At 37.1% G+C, this 22,406-nt stretch overlaps 1 protein-coding gene across 4 annotated transcripts in view; it reads right to left on the bottom strand.

Moving 5' to 3' along the window:
- Positions 1-456: 456 nt before the first annotated feature.
- The window catches only part of YAP1 (Yes1 associated transcriptional regulator), an 88,935-nt gene continuing 66,985 nt past the window's right edge, over positions 457-22,406 (bottom strand). Inside the window, exons 5-9 of one of the 4 annotated variants that reach the window (XM_036391067.2) lie at positions 18,743-18,924; positions 17,182-17,229; positions 9,957-10,087; positions 5,851-5,963; positions 457-5,246 (exon numbers count right to left, since the gene is read on the bottom strand). In XM_036391067.2, coding sequence (XP_036246960.1) covers positions 5,008-5,246; positions 5,851-5,963; positions 9,957-10,087; positions 17,182-17,229; positions 18,743-18,924 — 713 coding nt within the window. In that variant the 3' untranslated portion in view covers positions 457-5,007. Of the gene's footprint in view, positions 5,247-5,850; positions 5,964-9,956; positions 10,088-17,181; positions 17,230-18,730; positions 18,925-22,406 lie in introns of all 4 variants that reach the window. The other 3 variants (XM_036391057.2, XM_036391089.2, XM_036391078.2) reach the window with 3 other exon arrangements.

Consider the following 22,406-nt stretch of genomic DNA (forward strand, 5'->3'; position numbering starts at 1 on the left):
CAATATGTCACCACCTTATAAACGAGAGTGATATCAGCAAACAAAATTGGTACCTTATCATTCCCTGGTACTGGCCACCTACTCCCAGGTGGAAGGTGTGATGTTACATTTAAATTTAAAGGATTTGGGTGACTAAAGCTGGCTATGAACTCAGAAGTACAAGACAAACTGATAAATCCATCAAGGGCTGTACCCTTAACCAAGAAAACACAAATTTGCTGAATTCCACAGGGTTGGGGCATTTGGTGCTGAGCCATAACAACTCTGGGACTGCTAAAATGCAAACAGCGTATGACTTTGGCCTTTCCAAATTGCACTACATTTAAAAAAATCCCATCTTTCAGACTGTTATACAGAAGGTCAAAATTAATGAAACCTGTCAAGATATTTTAAACTTAAATCTTCAGGCACTTTCAAGGTATATCATTACATATTTCACAATTCATAAGTCAAAACTTGGAAATGAAAATAGTGTGTCTTTATTGATAGTCTGCCACAAATTAATGCATAAACTTAAGAGTTAGCCAAAAATGTATCTGCCATCCGAACATGGCAAGCATTATCTGCAAAAAGTGGATGCTTTCTTCTAGTAGATACCCAGATGTTCTGTTACCAGGTCTCACTACAGTGCCATTTGCAATTAAAGTATTGTTTTACACAAGCTGCATGATGCTCACCAGAGTCACTGTCTCTTCATTCCTGCAAGCACACAGACATGTACACTTTAATGTTAAGCCTTTACTGAAGCCAGTGGAACTCATTTGTCTCTCAGGCGAGCTTGCACACCGTATTTGCAGAACTGGAGTTTACAACTACAAAAGCAATGACAAGGGGGACAAGAACAGACGCACTACAGTAGGCATTCCAACAATTCAATGCATCTATCTTACTGAAGGAAATCACATCTTTACATACTATTGAATGTTAAAAATGAACAAAGATGTTTAAGCACAAAGTATATATTTATACCAAATAAAACAACTGAAAAAGTATTACATAAAGAAAAATAATGTAACAGAATGTACTTAAGTACCTAGCTTACAGTCATGCTCATATCTAAAAATAACATTGTTAAGTAATATATATAATTTTGGACATAATTCTCTAACATACAACATGATTCTGTGATTCTAAATGTGGAGAGTACTTTTTCCATGATACAGAACACAAATTGTTTTATACAAGCACACCTGCTAATTTGTATAAAAAACATGCTTGTAAGTGAAAAGGTCACTGTAGTACTAATTTACCATGTAGTGTTAATCATGTTGAAATTGTCTCTTCTCCTTTTGCATTGGTGAGCGCCAACACTGAATGGTACAATATTTGATCCATATGGTTCACTGACACTGCAACCTGTTCCCAAGCAGCAGCCCTAGCCGGGTGTTAACAGTACAGCTCTGTACAGCTCCATCTGTCTGCATATAGTGTATTTAAAACTAACAGCTATTACAATTATTACAATGATTTCTGTTTCAATATATACATCAGTATAAAATACTACCAAAACACTTTTGCATTTCAAACAATTTTAACCACTTCATCAAACAATGCATTTGTAGAATTAAAAAAAAAATCCGAATTAATATTGATTGCCAACAGTACAGCATCTCTATGGTATGTTTCCTAATAAGTGAGAGAACGGAAATGTCTTAATTAAAATAAGTATCACAAAACATAATTAACGTTAGAGCTGTTCAAGGATTCCCAGTTTGTCAGTATCTACCCTAAGCCATGCTATCCAAATACAGTATAAGCCATTTAGTGTTTCTACAATGAGAATAAAACATTCAAATATTAAAGCTGTGACAAACACACAAAAGCAAGGAAAAACAATTTGTTCTGTACTCATTTCTGTTGTCGTGAGGTACAGCATGTCAGGACTTTGCACTCAGTGCATCAGATCTGGTTCTGTGCAAGGACTGAGGAATGAGATGCTGCAGAGAGGGACCTGAGGGTCCTGGTCTGTGGCAAGCTGAACATGAGCCAGCAGTGCCCTGGCAGCCAGGAGGGCCAACCCTGTCCTGGGGGCATCAGGCACAGCAGGGCACGCTGGGCAAGGGAGGGGATTGTCCTGCTCTGCTCTGCTCTGGGGCAGCCTCACCTCCAGTGCTGGGGGCAGCTCTGGGTGCCACAGCATAAAAAAGACATTAAACTACTGGAGAGTGTCCAAAGGAGGGTGAAGGGCCTTGAGGGGAAGCCACTCTTCATGGCTGAGGTCACTTGGTCTGTTCAGCCTGGAGGAGACAAGGGGAGACCTCATTGCAGCCTGCAGCTTCCTCATGAGAGAAGAGGAGGGACAAGTAAGATCTCTTCACTCTCAAGACCAGGGACAGGACCCAAGGGACTGGCCTGAGGCTGAGTCAGGGGAGGTTTAGGTTGGATGTCAGGAAAAGGTTCTTCACCCAGAGGGTGGTTGGGCACTGGAACAGGCTCCCCAGGGAAGTGGTCACAGCACCAGCCTGACAGAGTTCAAGAAGCGTTTGGGCAGCACTCTCAGGCAGGTGGTGTGAAGCTTGCCTCTGTCTGGTGCAGGGGCAGGAGCTAGACTTGATAATTCTGATGTGTCCCTTCCAACTCAGCTTATTCTGTGATTCTCTATGTGCTATGATACCTGGATACAACTGTGGAAGACAGCTGAAATAAAATCAACTCTGAATTTCCTTGCTGTTGTGGTTTTATGTCAGATTGTTCAAGTTAGGAAAACTTAGTGTGTTTTTCTTTTCCTGAAGGGAGGGAGAGAGAGGAATTCATAATGAAATTTAAAAAATGCTACTAAAATCCCTACCTTGGACACAATAACACTGCTTTAGGAGCTACTGTGTCATTGCACAATATAAGTGGCCTATTAATCGCTGAATTATTGGTGTAGCAGAATACATATAATTGTGAATGTGTTTTAAAAATTATTAAAACTTGCCTGTATCCCATAACAAGCCATAAAATTTTGTGTTTTTCAAACACTAATACATTTATGTAAAGTATTAAATGTACATTTCTAGTGGCAAATTTCAAATCTCTGCCTCTGCTGCTTCAGTTTTTAAAATAGGATTTGGTTAAGAGTTTTCATTCTTTACATCATCCTAAACCAGAATTATTTCTGAAGCATAAAAGAAATCCAAACTGCAATAGTAATATCATGGGGTTTTTTATTTGTTTTGCTGATTTGTTCCTAGCTTAAAAAATAATCAGTGTCTTGAAAAAAAATGCAAAACAGTAAACCCCAAAAAAATCTCTCCTCAGAGAAGTCCCTGCTAACTGAGAGTTTTTTTCCAAAACTAAGTTTCACACTTACAGTATCTTTATAGTCATGTTATACACCCTTGAAAATAAAGGCTCACTGTTGAGAATGGTGACAGGCCCTTAATTATAGAGGTGTTAACTGGTGACACTATTTTTCATCAGAAAAAAACCCAAAAGCCCCACAAAAATTCTTAGCTTATATTGAAAGTTTGATTCACGCTCATTTTGTTCATTTAAAAATACTCTTTGGAAACTTGTGTCAACTCCTGCAGACAACTTAGTGATACATCTTTTCCTGTTAAAATAAAAATGATTCATATTCACCTCTACCCCATGCTAAGCTCTACTACTAATATACACTTCATTACCTGCTCATGTCACCATCTAACACATATCTTTACATTCTTCTATATATAGTGTCCAGGGCTTATTTTTCACCAAACAGAACTTGACAACTGTTACACTTAGAAGTTTTCATCGAGAAGTTTTTTGGTGTTCTAGCCTTTTCATTGCAACACATAGTGATATTAATAGTTCAGAATTTTTGTCCCTGTTAACTTAAGAGAAACTTTTCATAATTTTTTTTTCCCATTAAGGATTTTAAAATCTGAACTCAGTCAGAGATCAAAACTGAAAACCAGAAGCGAGATTAGATGTAATTTTAAAATGGTTCTGCTACTTTAACCTGCACTTAAAATTTGTACACATGACAAAAGACTCTTAACTTTTACATTGCTGTAATCAGATTCTAATTCAACGTCTCACAAATACACATGAAAAATAAGCCACTGGTCATGAAATCTAATGATTACATTCAAAGCTAGCCTTTAAAAAAATAAAAAAGTTACAGGCAAAACATACTGGTTTATGTACTCACTAGCTTATCAGGCTACAATAGGCATGGTTTAAGTATAAAAAAAAGCAGACAATTTAGATTTAAATAAGACTGTGTGAAATCAGAAAAAAAACCCCTTAGATTTCACTATTAAAAAAACCACCCAGAACACCTATAATTACTTCCCATCCTACAGCTACAGTTAAACCAACTAACAAAAATAATCAAAGTATTTTTGAAAAATGGAAGTTAGGCTAGAGTATGTGGCAACAATCAAAGTTCATATATGTTTCTATGTAAAATGACTCATGATTTACTATAACATAAAATACAAACAAGAGCACTTTGTGGCTAATGCAAGAGCTACTAGTAGGAACACTTAATGCCAAACAGTCTCTTCAGCCCTCCTTTACGTCTTATCTCCAAATCAGTATTGACTTCTTTTGACCAGATACATCATTTTTGGCTTGTCACCCCAGTATGTCATGTTTTACCACTTGCCACAGGCAGCAGGAGACAACTAGCTGAGCAAACTACAAGCAGTGACATGCAGAAATTAACTCTCAAATCGGAGTACTTAGATAAAATGATACGCAAGCGCACACTAGGACAAAAGGAATGGCATTCGTCATCCAAAATAGGCTCATCATCCCTCCCCACCCCCCTCCAACAGTAGTTGCAACAGCAATAGAAAAAGATCAAGAAGATGTCTGTTCTTCAGAGTCAACTGTGAAAAAAAGTCAGCAATATATAACAGCAGCGATGGACAAGGAAGAGCAAACCCAAACAAACTTGCTGAGTATTTGTTCATTTACTTTTTCTGAACACAAGCCAAAGTGCATCACACTGGCTTGTTCTGAACTTCAGATACAGATGTCCTAATCTCCTTAGATCCTTCACAGATTTAGAATTCAGTCTCCCTGAGGCCCCTATAACCAAGTAAGAAAACTCTCTTTATCTAGCTTGGTGGCTGCCAAGACAGATTCCATGTCATTAAGGATGTCAGAGCTCAAAGCCTCTTGCAGACTTGGCATCAGTTCTTCTCCTTCTATATTCATTCCATCTCCTTCCAGTGTCCCAAGGTCCACATTTGTCCCTGGAATGGCTTCAAGGTAGTCTGGGAAACGGTTCTGATGGGATGGTATGTTACTTTGGCCGATACTGTCACCTAGTTATAACACAAAGATGGATATTAAGTATACTGGAAGTACCAAGCCTACAATTTATCAGGACAACTGGTTAAAGGTTAATCATGTACCTCTTGCATCATACAAGCAGTGTGACTCATAGAAATCCATCACAAACCCCAAAGATAACTTGGCTGCATGCAGATGTACAAAGAACATGCCTTTGTTTCCAACTTGCACCTACTGACCCAAATCTTACAGATCTTTGATGGCATTTAGCACAATTCAATTTTGACACTTGAAGGAAAAAGACAATACTGAGTCAAATATAGTTTTGGAGTAGTATTAACAACTCTGGATGAGGTACTATTCTTAGCCCTGAACGACATTACTTCAAAAAGCAAACACACTTAAATTCCTTATAAAAACAGGAGTGATACTACTTACAAGCAATTTCCCCATCCTCCCAATACACTTGATTACAAATATATTTTTTCCTAAATCTAATGTTTCTATCAGAGAAATAGGGGAAATAGGAAAAAACAATGCAAAAAGTATCAGAGCTTTTCAGAACTGCTTGTTTTCATTGCAAACGGATACAAGTGTATTTGGAAAACATGCATTAAAAATGTACACAAACCAGACCTGTATCCATTTCATCAACACTGTTCAGGAAGTCATCTGGGGTTCTGGGTACACTGTAACTGCTCATGCTAAGTCCACTATCTGTGCTTTCATCTCTGGAGTGATATGTTCCACTGTAACAGAAGATAAGGAGGAAAAAAAGTGAGGGTAGAGCACTGAAAAAGAATAAAATAGATGCTTGTTTTCAACTAATTTATGGGCTTTGAAAACATTGCTACCATGAGAAATCCCCTATTCTAATAAAAAACTGAAGCATTTGTTTGCATGAGACACCTGGGTTTTATTTTATGCAGACCTTTTCCAATTAAAACTGTATTATTTAGATTCAATTAAACTTAATGAGAACATGTGTAAGCAGCTTTAAGAAATGGCCTACTTGTGTTGTGCATAATTTTAGTCTTTTCACACCCACCCAGCTAAAACCTTTCAAAGCATATCAGACAATCCATAATGATTATAAAAATAATAGGAATTATGGTGCACCCTTTTATGTTTCCATAAGGATAAAAAATACTTCTAAGTAATGTTCCCATGTTTAATCAACCACTGAAGTGTATTTTTAGGTCACTGCTGTTATAAATAGTTCAAACTCCTTTAGCAATTCTTCAATTGCTTCCCACTGCTGCATTACTGCTTGTTCAGTCACACATGTCAAGGCAAGAGAGCACCCAAATATAAATCAAACCCTGGTACAGAAGCCATCCTATAAACAAACCCTGCTCAGAATGATCTTGCTGACAGAACAGTTAACCAAACTGATGGCATGGGGCCTTACATGCCTTCACTTTCTTACTTGCCAGCGCAGCAAGCAAGAGCAAGAGAGCCACAGTGGAAAATGTGGGAAGGGGAGGGGAAGCAGGCCACTGTGTTGAGATTATATAGCCTGGTTTTGGCAGCAGGGGTCTGCAGGGATCACTGTGTGACACAGCAGGAGGAGCTGATCCCATGTCAGTCAGCTGCTTCCAGGTGTCTCCAAAGTGGTCCAGCTGCCCAAAGCTGAGCCCATCAGTGACAATGGTGGTACCTTTGTCATAACATATTTAAGAAGAGGGGAAAAATGCTGAGCAGCAGATGGGAGAGAAGAGTGAGAATATGTAAGGGGAACAGCCTGCAGACCCCAGGGTTGGGGCAGAAGGAGGGGCAGGAGGTGCTCCAGGCACCAGAGCAGAGATTCCCCTGCAGCCCTTGGTGGACAGACCATGGTGAAGCGGCTATGCCCCTGCAGCCTGTGGAGATGCCAGGGGGAGCAGAGATCCACCTGCAGCCCGTGGAGGATCCATGCCAGAGCAGGGAGATGCCTGAAGGAGGCTGTGACCCCATTGCAAGTCTGTGCTGGAGCGGGCTGACAGCCCCTGCAGCCCCATGGTGAGAGGAGCCCATGCTGGAGCAGCTTTGCTGGCAGGAGCTGTGGCCTGCATAAGCAGTTGTTGAAGGCCATCATTACCTCTCTCCCCCTGCATCCTCTAATATTCAGTATTCACAAAATATTTTCAAAATCTGTATTTCTTCAGGTTATGTATTCCGAGATTCACTGAGAATCCTTACCGATTTTCCATCTGGCATCCTCAATGAACATCAACTTGATTTACTGTTCAAATTATCATTTGAAGACATACTAATCCTCCTCATGATGTACTTGTGAAGTATATAGTATATGCCTTTTTGTCAGGTATGAAGACCAAAAAAAATTATGAACAGCTATTCAACATCAGATGCCAGAAGAATGCCTTCAGCAGCTATGTATATAAATATATATATATTTGATTCCATGAAGGCAACAAGAAAGGAACCTAACATTTCTTTATAGATAAATCATAAATACTTCTCTTTTTTTAGACTGATTTAAGAACAGAATCCCCACACATTCGATACAATCCTAGTAATTAAACTTAAACAATTTAGAACTTCTGTGAACAAAAATCTGGTTTACTTTATGGGACGAAATACTAAAAACAGAACTGAGCCTATGCTGAACTAAATCACTCCAGTGAAGAAGGCTTTTTGGCTGTTGGTCTCACACTTGGAATATCCAGCACTTCTCTTCAAATCGCTCCTTAATACACATTTCCTCTTTCTTCAGCATGGATTTGTTCATTTAGTAGTCACACCACCCAAAATTACCACATGCAACTAAACAGCATTACCCAAAATAGAGTGGATTCTTCTTCAAATAATCATTGTTAAAATATGTGAATACAAAAGAAGAAATACCAATTTAGGAGTTAAACAGAGAACTACCATCACTACCAGTATAAATCTAACCGACAAAAATACATAAACAAGTGTGGCAAATCAAAAGGTGAAATAGTCTAATGAAGTCTGCATTGATGAACATCAAATTAAAAAAAAAAAATCAAATATACCATAATGTTGGTAAGTACTGAAGACAGCAGGCAGATTTGATTATGCATTTTAAACCACTACTGAGCATTATCTCAAATTGCTCCAATGTAGTGATTCTCTGTGATTTTTTAATGCTTCTATTATATAGGCAGCAGAAAATATCAAACAACCTAAACTCTGAATAGATAACTCCGGGGTTACTAAATTTAGTACTGTCTCATGAGGAACTTTATATACACCCTGTAAAGATAGAAAGGAGCATTTCTTGAAGTCTGAACTTTAAGTTAAGGAGTATCAACAAGACCTTTAGGTCATAGTCCGAAACTACTGGACTGCTTTCTGAGACAGCAATGCATATTCACAGAAATATCTCCTTTCTTAAAAATCCCTTTCCCACACCCATATGGCAGAATTAAGTGCGGTGCCACACATACACCTGCCTAGAAGGGGACAAATTTTCAGACCAAAACACAAATTAAGATAATCAACTCAAGCCAAATACAGATTTGCAGTATTTTGTATGGGGTAAGGGCTACATTAAAAAAAAAAAAAAAAACTAAACCCAAACATATATGCAACCAGGCAAGCAGTATCTTTTTGCACTTTGCAGTAAATATCAATCTGCCATAAAATTACAGAATGCATATTTGTCCTTTCTAGCTTTTTCCTCTGTTTCTAGTTAATGGCAAAGATCCATCACTTTATATTTTATGTGTGTAGACTCACAATGGATAAACTGCATCAGTCCACTGCCATGGCCATTTGAAACCTAAAGATGCACTTCCTTCAGGTCAGAAGACAGGTTTTGAAGATGTGAGGACCTGTATGATGCACGATGGCACAGCCTTCCAGCAGTTCAAGCTAGAATTTTACTACACCACATTGATACCATCCCCTATCTACAGAGGCTTCCCATACAAGAGGAAGTCAGGTTTAAATTGTCTTGTCTCTTTTATTTCATAAGACAAAGCCAGCACAGTCGAGGCTCACCCAAGAACACCCTACAGGATGAATTCCATGTAGGATTATCCCTCCAAAAAACATCAAGTTTTCTAATCATAATTGTCTGTGTAGGAGATAAATCTTCCCAAAGGGATTACCCAAAATACAGATATCACTTATCTCAAGCTGCAGCAGTGTCTCTAAAGTTGTAATGTTTGGTGGGAAGCATTTGCAAGCTGAAATTTGAACAGTATTTCCAACAAAATAAACATTTCAAGTCAGAGGGATTTAGGAAAAAGTTTTATGAAAGACTAGTCTATATTGTAAGATTCTAAATCTTGAATGAAAATACCCACTTCAAAATAATACAGCATTTAAAATGAAACATGCCACTATTTGTAGACCTAACATTAGCAGAGTAAAAATACTGCTAAATACCTGAAGTGGAAGGGAGGGGTGAATGGAGAAACCTTAAAATGAACCTCAAGCTGTAATCCTAAATGTGCCTCACAGTTCATTTGATCTCACAGCGAGCTATTCACAAATTGAGTCAGTAATTTGAAATGACTGTTAGTCAACAGATTATGCAGAGGCAAACATGTTATGACTTTGAATAAAAACCTTCCTACAAGTCTGAACAGACTACTTCCTCCCACAGGAGACAGCTTTTAATCTTCAGCGTTTACTAGACTTGCCATTTAAGGAAAGATTCATTTACAGCTGTGGCTCTTGGCACGGACAGATGTTCAAAATAAACTATTACATGTACCAAACAGAATTTTAAATCAAATTTCTTTCCTCTAGTAACTATTTCTACAAACCTGTTAAGAAAGGGATCAGAACTATTTGTAGTCATTGTTCTCAGTTCCTGAGACATTCCAGGAGATGACACAGGGTTTTGAGATCCACCGTCTTGTTCCATTGTTGGAAGCTGGCTACGGAGAGCCAATTCCTAGAACAGCAGGAGAGGGAGAAAGAGAGATCGTGTTAGGCATTTGAATGCACTTTCTGGATACATAAACACATGACATTTTAAATAATTGATGCTTTTACTGCTTCCAGTTACAAGAGTTAAATGAAATGAAACTCAAGTTTCTGAGGACAAAGCAAGAATCTGTACTGGCTTCAATGAAAATGCAAGTTCCAGCAGCCATGATCACCATTACAGAGATTGCACTGTACATGTATTTATGAATATAAATATCTGTATGCTTACACAAAGATTTTCTAGTTCACTTCAGTATCTTTCTGCTAAGTTTATACTTAAACCAAGACAAGAATTGTTAATACTATCTGAGCCCTAATATAACCTGTATAGCTCTGCTAAATAGCATTTTATCCAGATTTCTTTTAAATTCTGATTTAGTTCCTAGCTTCCTTTGTACCTTTCTTGTTTCAGTCAGCAAACTTTCAAGTCTTTCCCTAAAAGTTTCCATTCATTCTTCCGGTTTGAGGCATGCACTTGAAATTTCTGACTGATCAAATCAGTGATTAGTTCCCTATGTAAATTCCAAAGCTCCTCAAATGCGGAGTAATTTCTTAGTAAGGCCTAGACACTGCACTTCTGAAGCTACAAACCTAATTGCATATAATTTTTACCCATCTGAATGTTCACCAGCTTGAATCAAACCATTCATTAAGCTTGTAATTACTAATTGACGAAAGCGTTAACATAAAATACATCACATTAAGGGCAGATGGAAATAAGCAACGTTTGATGTAATTTCCAGTGACCCCTCTCCCCTTTTTTAACAAGTAATCCACGAGTTACACATGTGAAAATACAGTCATTTTCTTCAAGCAACTCTATTCAAACATCATCAATGTCCCACCAAGACTGAGCTTTGTTATTGCAGAGACTGATAAATCTATTGACTATCCTGTCACCATTGCTGGTAGTATGTGATTTCCAGGCTGTGCCTGGGAAGATAATCTCAGGCAAAACCAATTCTGTCAATCTTGACAATACTTAATATTTCTCACTTTTAAAATGAGAGATCTTCATCCATTTTCAATGATAAGCTTAAGGACTACTATACTGTAGTCTCTTAGTATATAAAATTAACTTTGCCCCAATTCTTTTTCCAAGTGATTTCTTTCTAAGAAATTTAAGATTATTTCATTTTATTTCCAGCAGACTGTGTATTGAAGCTTCCCTGCTGACAGGTTTTTTTTTCTTTTCTAATCTTCATATGCTTCACTCTTATTCCTGTGGATTACTATTCTACATATTCTTTTAGGCTTTATGTCTTGCACTAGAAAATTTTCTCACTACAGCTAACTAGATCTCTGCAGAAAGTGTACAAGCATACCATTGGTTTCTGTGTTCACCACACCCAATTACTACTTCAAGTAAACCTAGTCCTCTGCTCATCACCACTTATCTGGCCACTGTTCTAACAAACAGTAATAATGCTCCATCCCCATTTTCAGATCACAGGACATTAAACATCTTTTAATAATTTCTAAAGGCTTATCCACATGATTTTCAACTGGTTATGTAATAAAACCAAATGTAAAGCCTATATAATGACCTCTTACTTCACAACTAAGTTTGCAGCCATGTATCAGTGAGAAGTTACCTGATATACAGGTAGACTCATCCATATCTAAAAAAGAAAGAAAGAAGCGTTCTTTCCTGGAATTTCCCGAACACTGATCTGAAGAAGGCAGAAGGTCTTAGACCAGCTATCCCAGAGACAGCTCAAGAACTGCTCACCCATGTGCTGTGTCCTTTTCCCCTTCCCTCTTGGTTTGATCTGTATATTACATCTTTATTTCCTTGGGCTGCAGTCCCTGATTTGGATGAAGAGGAGGAGCCAAAAGTGCCAGCAGAGTGCAGAAGCAGCTTCATCACACACCAGTGCCACAAAGAGTGGTAACAAGGCAAAGTCTACATGGAGTCATTTCTGTATATGAACTAAAGTGACATTTTATCTCCTTTGTGTGGCCTTTCTGGAACTGGAACTGCCTCCTGATTCAATAGTTGTGAGGAAGAGAAGAAATCCAGATGTCCCCTTTTCAAGAGCTACTGACACCAGGAAAGAAAAAAACCCACAATTTTTCTTCTGTTACTATAAGAAAAAAAGTCAGTACAAAGCCACAAAAAACTCAGAAAAATAGTGAAATTACCTTTGTATTTTTCTAAATCCTCAGAGTGTAGGAGAGATTGAAGTTTCATCAATACATAAACTCAAATAGTACGGTAAAAATAAATGTAGCTCAAGACGCTAGCCAGCTAAAATAAAAAAAATCTCATTTCTCTAAAGGCCCACTATAGAGATGTATTAAATCGGGAGAGAGAATTATATTTTGCCTATTCTTTGGCATGTACTACGTAGTGAAACTAGTATTTTTAAAATTAGTACTGCTTTTATCTTTGTTTTAACATCGCTAAAAATGGAAAACTGCAACTATTTTTAACTATTTATAAGTAGCATTACTGCTACTTTTACAGGAGTCAGAAGCACTTTCCCTTCAAAAGAATGTTATTACTCATCTAAGTAATAAATTTATGTCATTCTGGGAGTCTGAAAGAGAAAGGAATTACCAAAAAAGACAAGCTATTGAGAAACAAATACAGGGCAATTTTTAATAATTTTGTAAGACAAGCAGAGTTTCCTAAAGGCCTAAAGACTATTTTTCCTAAAAGGTATAAAAAATGGAAGCTGAAGTTGTGTTGCTAAAGAACAGTCTTTTCATTTCTCCTTCATTATAAACCTGTTTTGCAATAAAAAAACATTGTAGGTTTTCTATACTTAAAAAAATGTATGGGAGTGTCCAAGTCTCTCCCAGCTCCAAAACAGAGCAATGTGAACTCAAGGCTTTTAATTCATGCTTTGAAATATGTGCTTTATTAGAAGTATTTAAAGTCTGAAGGCAAAAATAAAACTATGACAAAATCCTGGCTTAGATTTCTATGAATTGATCGCATCCTATTTTTTAAGTATGTCAAACTTGTTTTAAGTACCTCTGGGAAAAGAAAAAAAAGTATCATTCCTATTGTTAGCACAAAAGCTGAATTTTAGTTATTACACACACCAAAACGATCTGTCATCTCCTTAAATAATTTTAAAAATAAGGTCAGCACTGTGTAATTTATCTGGCTGACCTCATGCACATTTTTTTTTTCATAATTCCAGACAGATTAAGTTTTACATTAAGTTACAGGTCATTCACACCATGTTCAAATTAACTTTATATAACTACCCTTTTAAGAGCATTTTTATCTTCACTGGCTTTTGAGGAAAGGCAGATGACTTGTGCAACTCATTTATATTCTTACTGTATTAAACCTATGATATGCTACTCAATTTTCCTTGATATATCCTGATAATTGGTTTTGCAAATTTACTTTAAAAGTGCCAATTTTAACATTTCTGCCCCCAACCATCACCTGACTTTCAAATGATCCACAGGCTTTCCTGGGATGGGACAGAAGTTTTAGGGGAAAGAGAAGACCACAACACTTACGGGCAGACTTACAGCACAAGTTGCTTCTTCAGATTAAGTGCCTGCATTTTTGTGAGGGCCACAAAGTTACAGCACACAAAAGAAACAGGGAAGACACGGGGACTGATGGAAGACAAATGAACTCAGCAATGAGGAGTTGGGCAATTTGTGAGGGCTGAGCAGGAAATGGACCATTCACTGCTTCAGTCACAACAACCAGCACAGCCAGTGAATGCAGTTCTGATTTACTATACAGACTTTTAAACAAAGTATTTATCCATAAAGATCTACACACATGAGCAAGCAATACAATTATTTTGTTGATCTGTAAAGCTTAGAAACAAGCTAGAAACAAGCAGCAGATACAGGATCAGCAAGCATATACAGAGGAACTTATCTCATAAATATGTAGTATGCTGATCTTATTAGCAAATACTCTAATATTAGCAGCAAATAAATAAGAAATCTTCCATTCTCAGCACAAGAAAATAATCTGCACAACAACCAAGAATAATGCCATCAGTACCTCGACATTATTTGCCTCTATTTCTTTCCACAGCACACTGTAAGGGAAGAAATCTGTTATGTAACTTCCTGTTCAATTTTGTGACATATACAAAACTTGATTGACATCTGCTCTACATTAGAAATTGTTGACAATCAGATGCTAACTGCAGGAAAATGGAAAGAGAGCTAGTGGGGATGGAGTGAAAGTCAAGTCATGCAATCTCTTTATTAAGACAGACATTATTAAGGTTTCACAAATAACTGATGATGATAAGCACAAGTAACTGAACAGATGCTTGGTGTTTTTAAATATCCTGGATGTATGAACAGTTCTTGCTGATAAACAGTAAGTCTGAAAGTTGTAATTTTTGCTACAGGTACCTTTGGCATTTTTAGAATTTCAGTAAAATACATCCTCATTCAAACAAGAAGAGTCTCTTACAGTGCTTTCTATAAAAAATTAAGCTGAGCAATTATTTGCTCTTTCCAGAAGGTAAGGCTTCCATACACAACACTTGGAATGTTAGTGTCACCACAGGATACTGCAGTTCCATGGCAGAGCAACCACAACCTGGCAGGAACACTGTGGTTACCCAGTACAAAAAAAACCTGATCATAGATTTAAATACAACCACGGTACTGTATCCAGGCTACATAGGGAATAAATGTCAAGAAGGATCAGGATGTTGGGCTAGATGACCTCCACCAGTCCCTTCTAACCTAGTGATTGTGTGACATGAAAAGTTCAGATACAGTTAAAAGTTAAGGAACATTTCTCAGATGTTTTAAATCCATCTATAGAAGAGATTTCATTGGATGCAAGCTTCAAGAATGCCAGTGTAACATAATTTCTTTACAAACAAAAGACCTTGGCAATCCCTCTCTAAAATAGACTTAGCTGTCCCAGAACTAAGAGCACTGGATATATGAAGATTTAATTTTTATTATTTCTTAAAAGAATATATAGAAGTTGGCAAGAGAAAAAATTACTCTGCCACCAAGCACAGCTTTATCATTAGGGAAGCAGGTAATTCCTCCAAACTTCATTAATTTTATTCAAAAAGAAATAAAGACCTGTCTGCAAGAAAAAGTTGAACAAAGAAATTTTAATTCTTTCTTTACATTTTTCAGATTAACTAGGTCAGCTGTGATCTGATCAGATGTACAGACTGGGACATCAATAGCAGCAGCATCAGAGAAGACAGACTACATTTGCCTCAAGAAGCATTTAGAGAACCAGAACCCTGAAGCAGTTCTCTAAGCACTTTCTTCCACCTGTGGCTATTCATTACTTTACTGAGGTGATATGAAAACACAAAAAGTACATTTAGATGGTGTGACACGAATAGTCTAGTATTACAGGACTTTAAAGGTGACATGATTGTCCACTCTTCTACCCAACAGATCACTCACACACACCTTGACTCATTAGCAAGTGCAGACTAATAAAACTGATCCCAGGCAGGAGGTACAGTAGGAAGCAAGTTTAAATATAAATAGAATCCTGATTTTTGTATGACTCCTTTCATCAGTTTCCACTCCAAACAGAGCAGAGTGACCAGTACATATACATTTAATGAATTATTAGTATTATCAGTCCCTTTGAGTTTTCGCTGTTTTGTAGGATTTAAAGCCATAATTTCAAGAAGTTCCAAAAACCGCATCTTGCAGAGTACAGTATGAAACTGATAACAAACTTCTCCATTTCCTGTATTTTTTTGAGTTGGCAACAGGAAGAAATTAGTGGAAGAGTGAACAATGACAGGGCTTCAGACACAGAAGAAAACACAGAATAGACTTTTGGCATTCTGTAAGAAAAACATCCCCTATGAATGACCTAATTATGCCAGAAGATAAGGTATTTTACTCCACTACTGTGGAGTAGTTCTCCTTTGTTTATTCTCTTGTATACCCATTATTCTTGAGGACTTTTTTTTCTCCTCCAGAATAGAATCTAATATTGATTGATAAGATCATTATGTGGCTAATGCTTTGTTAATTAATCAAATTACTACATCTCAATTAAAATGCTTCTGTTTAAGAGTGGCTCTGGTATTGCCAAACAAGAAAGTATTTATTCCAGGGTGTCAGCACTAAGGTCTGAGGTTTCTGTATCTCAGAACTAGTAACATACAAGGTTGTGGTACTCTTCAGAATGCAACAGTACATCAGTACTCATGGCTTCCAAACAGAGGATACTTTCATTTATTCTGTTTTTCTTGCCTAGTGCATACAGAGGTTTTTCTTAAAAAACAAAGAACAGTACAAGCTAATATAAATATTGGTACTAAGAATCAGTAGATTAAAATACTGTAAACATTAGTAGACATAAAGTTCTCTGAATATATCCATAAATCCACCCTTCCAGATATTCATTCTATGTTCAACTTCTTTAGCAACTGAAAGAAGACTACATTAAGCTGTTTATTATGCTTCACATTTTGAACAATTTTATTTTGGTCTGAGCTTTTCATAATTGCTGTTTCCTATACAGAAAATGTATGTGTGCAAGAGCCAGTTAAACGTCCAAATGGAAAAACTATACTGCATAGCAATTATTTTGTTCATCTAATCTATTAAGTAGTTCTGTTATACTATGCATGCTTAAAAATCATAACTATTTCAAGTGACTCTTCATTAACTGATAACAGATATCCTTCTCTAAGATCATACCTGCTTTAATGAACTGATAAGAACATTCATATGAACAGTACTTAAAAGTCACCAACTACTACCTTAGATAGTTTGCTTCAAACAAACATCTTGATGACATCAGGACTGGAACAGCAGTATCCTCAAGAATGCTAAACAAGAAGGCTGATTTCAATGTAAAAAAATGTGCAATGAATTCCTCGTTTGCTCTTAAATATTGATATAAAGTTGTGGTAATGCAGCACTCCTAAAAACAGTGTTAGGGCTGTGACCAGAAAAGTGATTCAAAAATGTGCATGGCAGAGGCTGGTTTTTTGTTTGTTGTTTTTTTTTTCTTCTTTTTTAGAATGTTTTCATGTAGCAAAAAGTTCCCTGCTAGCCTAATTTAATGCTTTCATTTTTCTAATTACGCTGAAACATCAGTTTAGAGCCTACCTGATGTTTTGGAGAATTTGCTGTGCTGGGATTGATATTCCGCAATGCCTAAGAGTAAAAATAAGATGGATAAAAATTACTTTAGCTGCACGGTTTACCTATGCAGGCTGTCTTATAAACACCATCTTGTAGTATCAAGCCCCCAAGACAGGCCAGATGAGACAGGATAAGGGAGTTAAGAACTGTGAAAATCATGACACAGTGAAACAAAACTCACAGATTTACCAAGGATGCATATTTGACAGACAAGCTTAACGACTAAGGAGACCAACATGAAGAGAATCGGTCGTCACCTGCTCCAAAGTTAGTCAGGTTCTCAATGACAACTGAGGCAAGAAGACAATTAGAAGGCCTACCTAGAAGCATGCTAGCACAGGGTAAAATGTCTGTTTGTGGATTAATTGCAAAGCAGAAACAGCAGAAGCCCAGATGCTTAAGCAGAGAGAAAGTCCTGATGCCACCTTTGCAATGTATTCTTACCTAGAGTACTATAAAAAGTAATGGCTGTAAAGATGACCCATCTTACACCAAGAGATGCTGAAGATTCCTACAAAATAGTCCTTGACTACAAAGGGGATAACGGAAGTCAGATTCCAGGACAGAATACTGCAGGTGATGAAGAAAGAGAAAAGCTGTCTTTGAAGACATTAAGATGTTATCCTCTTCTGATACAAGACCCATCACCCAAAGTGAAAAGGGAAAGATTTTAGAAGGTTTTCCTCAAAGAAAAGATTAGTGCTTTTTCTGCCAGTGTCAAAAACCCAAAGAAATATCTTAAGTATCTAGCACAGGTAGTTGTAACTATTAAAACACTCAGATTGAACAATCAAAGCAGAAGGCTTAGAGTCAAAAGGAGATCAAGCCCAAATTCCAATCCAGAGATTGCAAAGTCCAGCCCTACACTTTAATATTTGCTACAGCCATATCCATATAGTAGAAAACACTGAAAGGCATAGTTTGCAGCCTTATTATGAAGTTTGAAATTCTTCAGGATAAGAAAGCCACAGGTTCAAAATGTAGCACAAGTTATTCAATTATTTCATGCTCACTCTACTATTGAACAGGTAAGATTTTGGCAACAAGGCATCTCCTCAATGTATCTTATATAAGATAACTTTGAAAATACTTCAAAATCCTATAGACTGCAACAGGTTCTAAAACTGAAGACTTTCCTCCACTTTAAAGGGAGAACTAAAGTAATTGTGGGAAATAACTTTTTGCATGACTTGGAACTCAATGAATAAGAAATATATTATTAGGAGGAATATCCAATCATATCAACAGTCCACACTGTCATCTTTATAGTTTGTGAAGCTTGCTCTTAAAGAGTTTTGTTAGAGGGAGGAATGAGGGAGGAAAGCAAAATTCTTCAGTCTAAAAAAATCAAACACTTTCACCACCAAGCTGATATCATTAAGAGAATGAATTCAGACCTTTTTAGATCTCAAAGCTTTTTGTATGGTCACTGGTCTCTAGGACTCGCTGAAACAACAACTTGGAAAAATCAAAACATAACATACAAAAGAAATAGTGGAAGTAGGTGTCTAACCTGTGGCCTCACCTGCCGAAGCAGTTCTTGATGCTTCAGTCTCAGCCTTTCTTTCTCCATCTGTAGCTGCTGAAGTCTCATCTGTTGCTGCTGATTGGAGCTACTCCCTCCCATCACACCACCCTGGGGACTCTGAGGAGCCAGAGGAGGTGGCTGTTTGACTGGAGCACTTTGGCTGATTCGCTGATTCATGGCTAAGGAACCAAAACAATAAACATTTAAAAATAAATTCAAACAAATACATGCAAGGAAAGTAGTATTCATGAAAGGTATACATTAAAAAATATACAAAATTACAAGGCATGACAGTACAAAACATGCAGCTACATTAATATTCAGAGTGTGAAACATATGCTTATGCGTGAGCAATTGATGTGTGCAAAATTAACGCAACAGTCTCATGGTTAAGACCATGTACTTATTCTAAAAGCTTCTAAAAACAGTTTAATGGGCAAACTGGTGAAAAATTCAAAAGTGGTAGTAAAAAATATTTCAAGTTGAATTAGAAAAATCTCTCTTCCTTCTAATAAACTATTCTCACTACAGACACAAATAGTAAATAACTCGTTTTATTCATGTGGAATCACAGGTACATTTAACTTGAGAACACACAGAACGACAAAATGGATCATTTCACTTTTACCAAAAACAATTAAAGGCTACCTGTTGTGGTGCAAGGTCATGCAACCAGCATTCACATCCTTGTCACATCACTATTTTAGTGTTAGAGACTTCATTTAGAGCTTCTTGATATGCAAAATTACAGTTGGTGCAGAAATGACAGATGAATTATACAGCCATAAATATGGACATCAACATAGAAAACATTTTGCTAGTGCTTAATTTTCTTTTATCCCCCAGAATTATGCATTGCATTTTTCCTGGGGAGCGGAGACTAAAAATGGAGCTTTGAAAGATAATGCACAATGAGAACCCATCCTCCCTTCCCCTATAAAAGCAAGGCCTAAGACAATTTTATTTTATAAAATAATACATAACTGGGACGCATGAGGCCTGATTTCTCCCTCACATGACACCAATATGGTTAAAGTCAACAGAGCACTAGAGTTGCCAGAGTGAAAGAGAAGGTGGGAAAAGCTAACTGTATTGCAAGGGCACTATTTTCAGGGGCTTTCAGCTTGGAATTAGCTCTCCATCTCTATCGTGTTCCCTGTAACAGACTGAATCTGTTAACACTCAGTATTCTGCAGAATGCATTTGCTGAAGCAATGATGGGAGAATGGCAGGGATTTTTTTTTCTGGAAATGAGGATTATGGTTTACAGAAACTAAGAAAAAAAGAGAGAGGTTCTTTTAGGATGACAGGGTGAAGTAGGGAAAAAAAAATCTGCAGAATTAGTCTGAATTAATGTTTTCATCATATAGAGGATTCCTGGAATACTAACATTTCTAACTACCATAAGAAAGGAGAATTCTCTCATAAAAAATCTGTATAATCTTTTCACTGAAAAGCCCTTCAGCCTCCACTGTCTTTTGAGTGTTCAATTTAAGGTAACGTAGTGCTGTTCTTCTGTTCCAAGAAAGCCAACATATATTTATCACATAATACTAAACCAATTAGAGACCCAACCCTGCAGTCTACCCTTTCAACTAATCCACTGGTCCAGCACAGACTCAGTCTAATGGGCAGAAGGGTCATATTTTCATGAGTCCAGCCAACATAAAATGCTGTAAAATAATTTACAGTAATTTTAAACAGTATTTCATGCAGTTACTAGTTAAAGAGCTTCATACATATAATTGCTAATATGATAGAAGTTCCTGTAAGGTAAGTGAACCTGTGAAGTAGGATACAAACTGGATCCCAGTACCAAGTAGAAACAACTAGGGCTGCAGTTCAGTTCCAACCTACAAGTCTCATCCTGATGCAGCATGAAAAAAGAACAGTGGGAAAATGACATTCCTGTGGATCAAAGCCTAAAATCAAGCAGTTGATGTTACAAGACATCCAGCACCACTTCACCATCAGAACTGAACTTCAGGACAGAAGGTGACCAGAGCAAGCCAATTAACCAGCTTTGCCATGCATGCTGTGGTTTCTGGGCCAGTGGCAAGAAGAATAGCCCAAGACACTACCTAGAAACTGTTAAGCAAAAGTCCTAACACCATCAACAGCTGTCCTGTAAGGATGTGGGCAGTGAACATTTAACTACAAGCACCAGGAGCTCCACTGGGCAATATCTGCTGGAAGCTTGACAGCAATTACTCAACCTTCATTTATCAAAGTAGAAGCAAAGTTGAAGCTGGAGAAAACAACGCAAAAAGCAAGGCAGCCCATCTAGCAGCTTTAGATAAGCTAGACGAGATATTGCTGGAGTGGGGAATAGATCTCCTCCTTTCTCTCTTTTCAAATCTGGAACCAGGACCATGCCTTTTGCTCTGTATATCTTACTCTCTTTCACAGAATAAGCAGAAATGAAGTTAATAGGGGACAACAGAAAACAGCATTCTCCTGCTGTTAGTTAATTCTGCAACCCTATCCAAAGTCTGTGCTACCTCTCAGAAGTTCAGGATCCAAACCTTGCTAATAAACAAGATGGAAGGTCAATTACAGTGTAAAGTCAAAAGGGAGAAAAATTCAAAAATTACAATCACCTGAAATGAGCGCATTTAAGTTAAAAGCAAACTAGCTTGTAGAATTTAAGTACCCAAAGCTGAAAAATGTCAATTTTCTTTTGGTTAAAACCACTCCCTTTATAGTCTAGTCCCCAGTTATATAATCATGGTTTCAGAGTCCTACCTCAATGCAGTTCACAGCCAAGTCATGTTACGGATAACCTCATAAAAATTTAATAGTGTCTAACCTTAGTTAAACACTTCAGTGCAGTATCACTAACATTCCTTTAACATGTTATGAATTTGTTTTTCCTGCAGGCACCATACAAGTATCTCTTTTCCTCAAAGAGGCAGCTTTGTATTTCCTGCTCATGCCACTTTCTGCTCTTTTTATTTCTGACAGCTGCTTGTATTATTCCTGTTCTCTCTGACCACTGTTTGCCCCATTCTTCTCATCTACTGACTTTGCAACTTTAAGAAAGAAATCATGTTTCTCTGATGTTTTCCATTTTATTCCCTCATCCTAGATCCCCCAAATGTCTTCTAATGTCCATTTTGAAAGTTTTTCTAAGAAAAAGCATATCTAAAGCAGGAATATCGTAAGATATTGAGACTTTGGTGCATACTTAAAATTCATCAATAAATATTAGGGGATCACTTAATTACATGATTTGGTAATTATTTGGAAACTGAATCTAAAATTCCATTTTCTATATTATTATTATTATTAACACATCATTGAAAGGATGTTTCTGAACATTTTATTATTTCAGGAAAGTGCAAAAGACTTCTAATTGATAAGATTTTAAACTGTCCTCAGATTTTTTATATGAGCGAACTCTTTTTAGCTGTGAAATTCAACTAAAAGTCAGGATATTAGAAGAAGATGCTGCTAACTGAATTTTACTGACTTAACATATCCAAGTGAAAAAACCACAACAATAGTATCAATGATTTTCATACACCTTGGTGATTACACAAGCATGCTATCTTCAAGGGAAACTCAAAGAAGAATGTAATTATCTATAATTTCCAACACAGTATTTAATGAAAAGGTGGGGGGGGGGGAAACACATCTTGTTTCAAGTGACAGGAAAAAA

The sequence above is a fragment of the Molothrus ater genome, chromosome 2, assembly GCF_012460135.2.
Source record: "Molothrus ater isolate BHLD 08-10-18 breed brown headed cowbird chromosome 2, BPBGC_Mater_1.1, whole genome shotgun sequence".
Taxonomy (NCBI): domain Eukaryota; kingdom Metazoa; phylum Chordata; class Aves; order Passeriformes; family Icteridae; genus Molothrus; species Molothrus ater.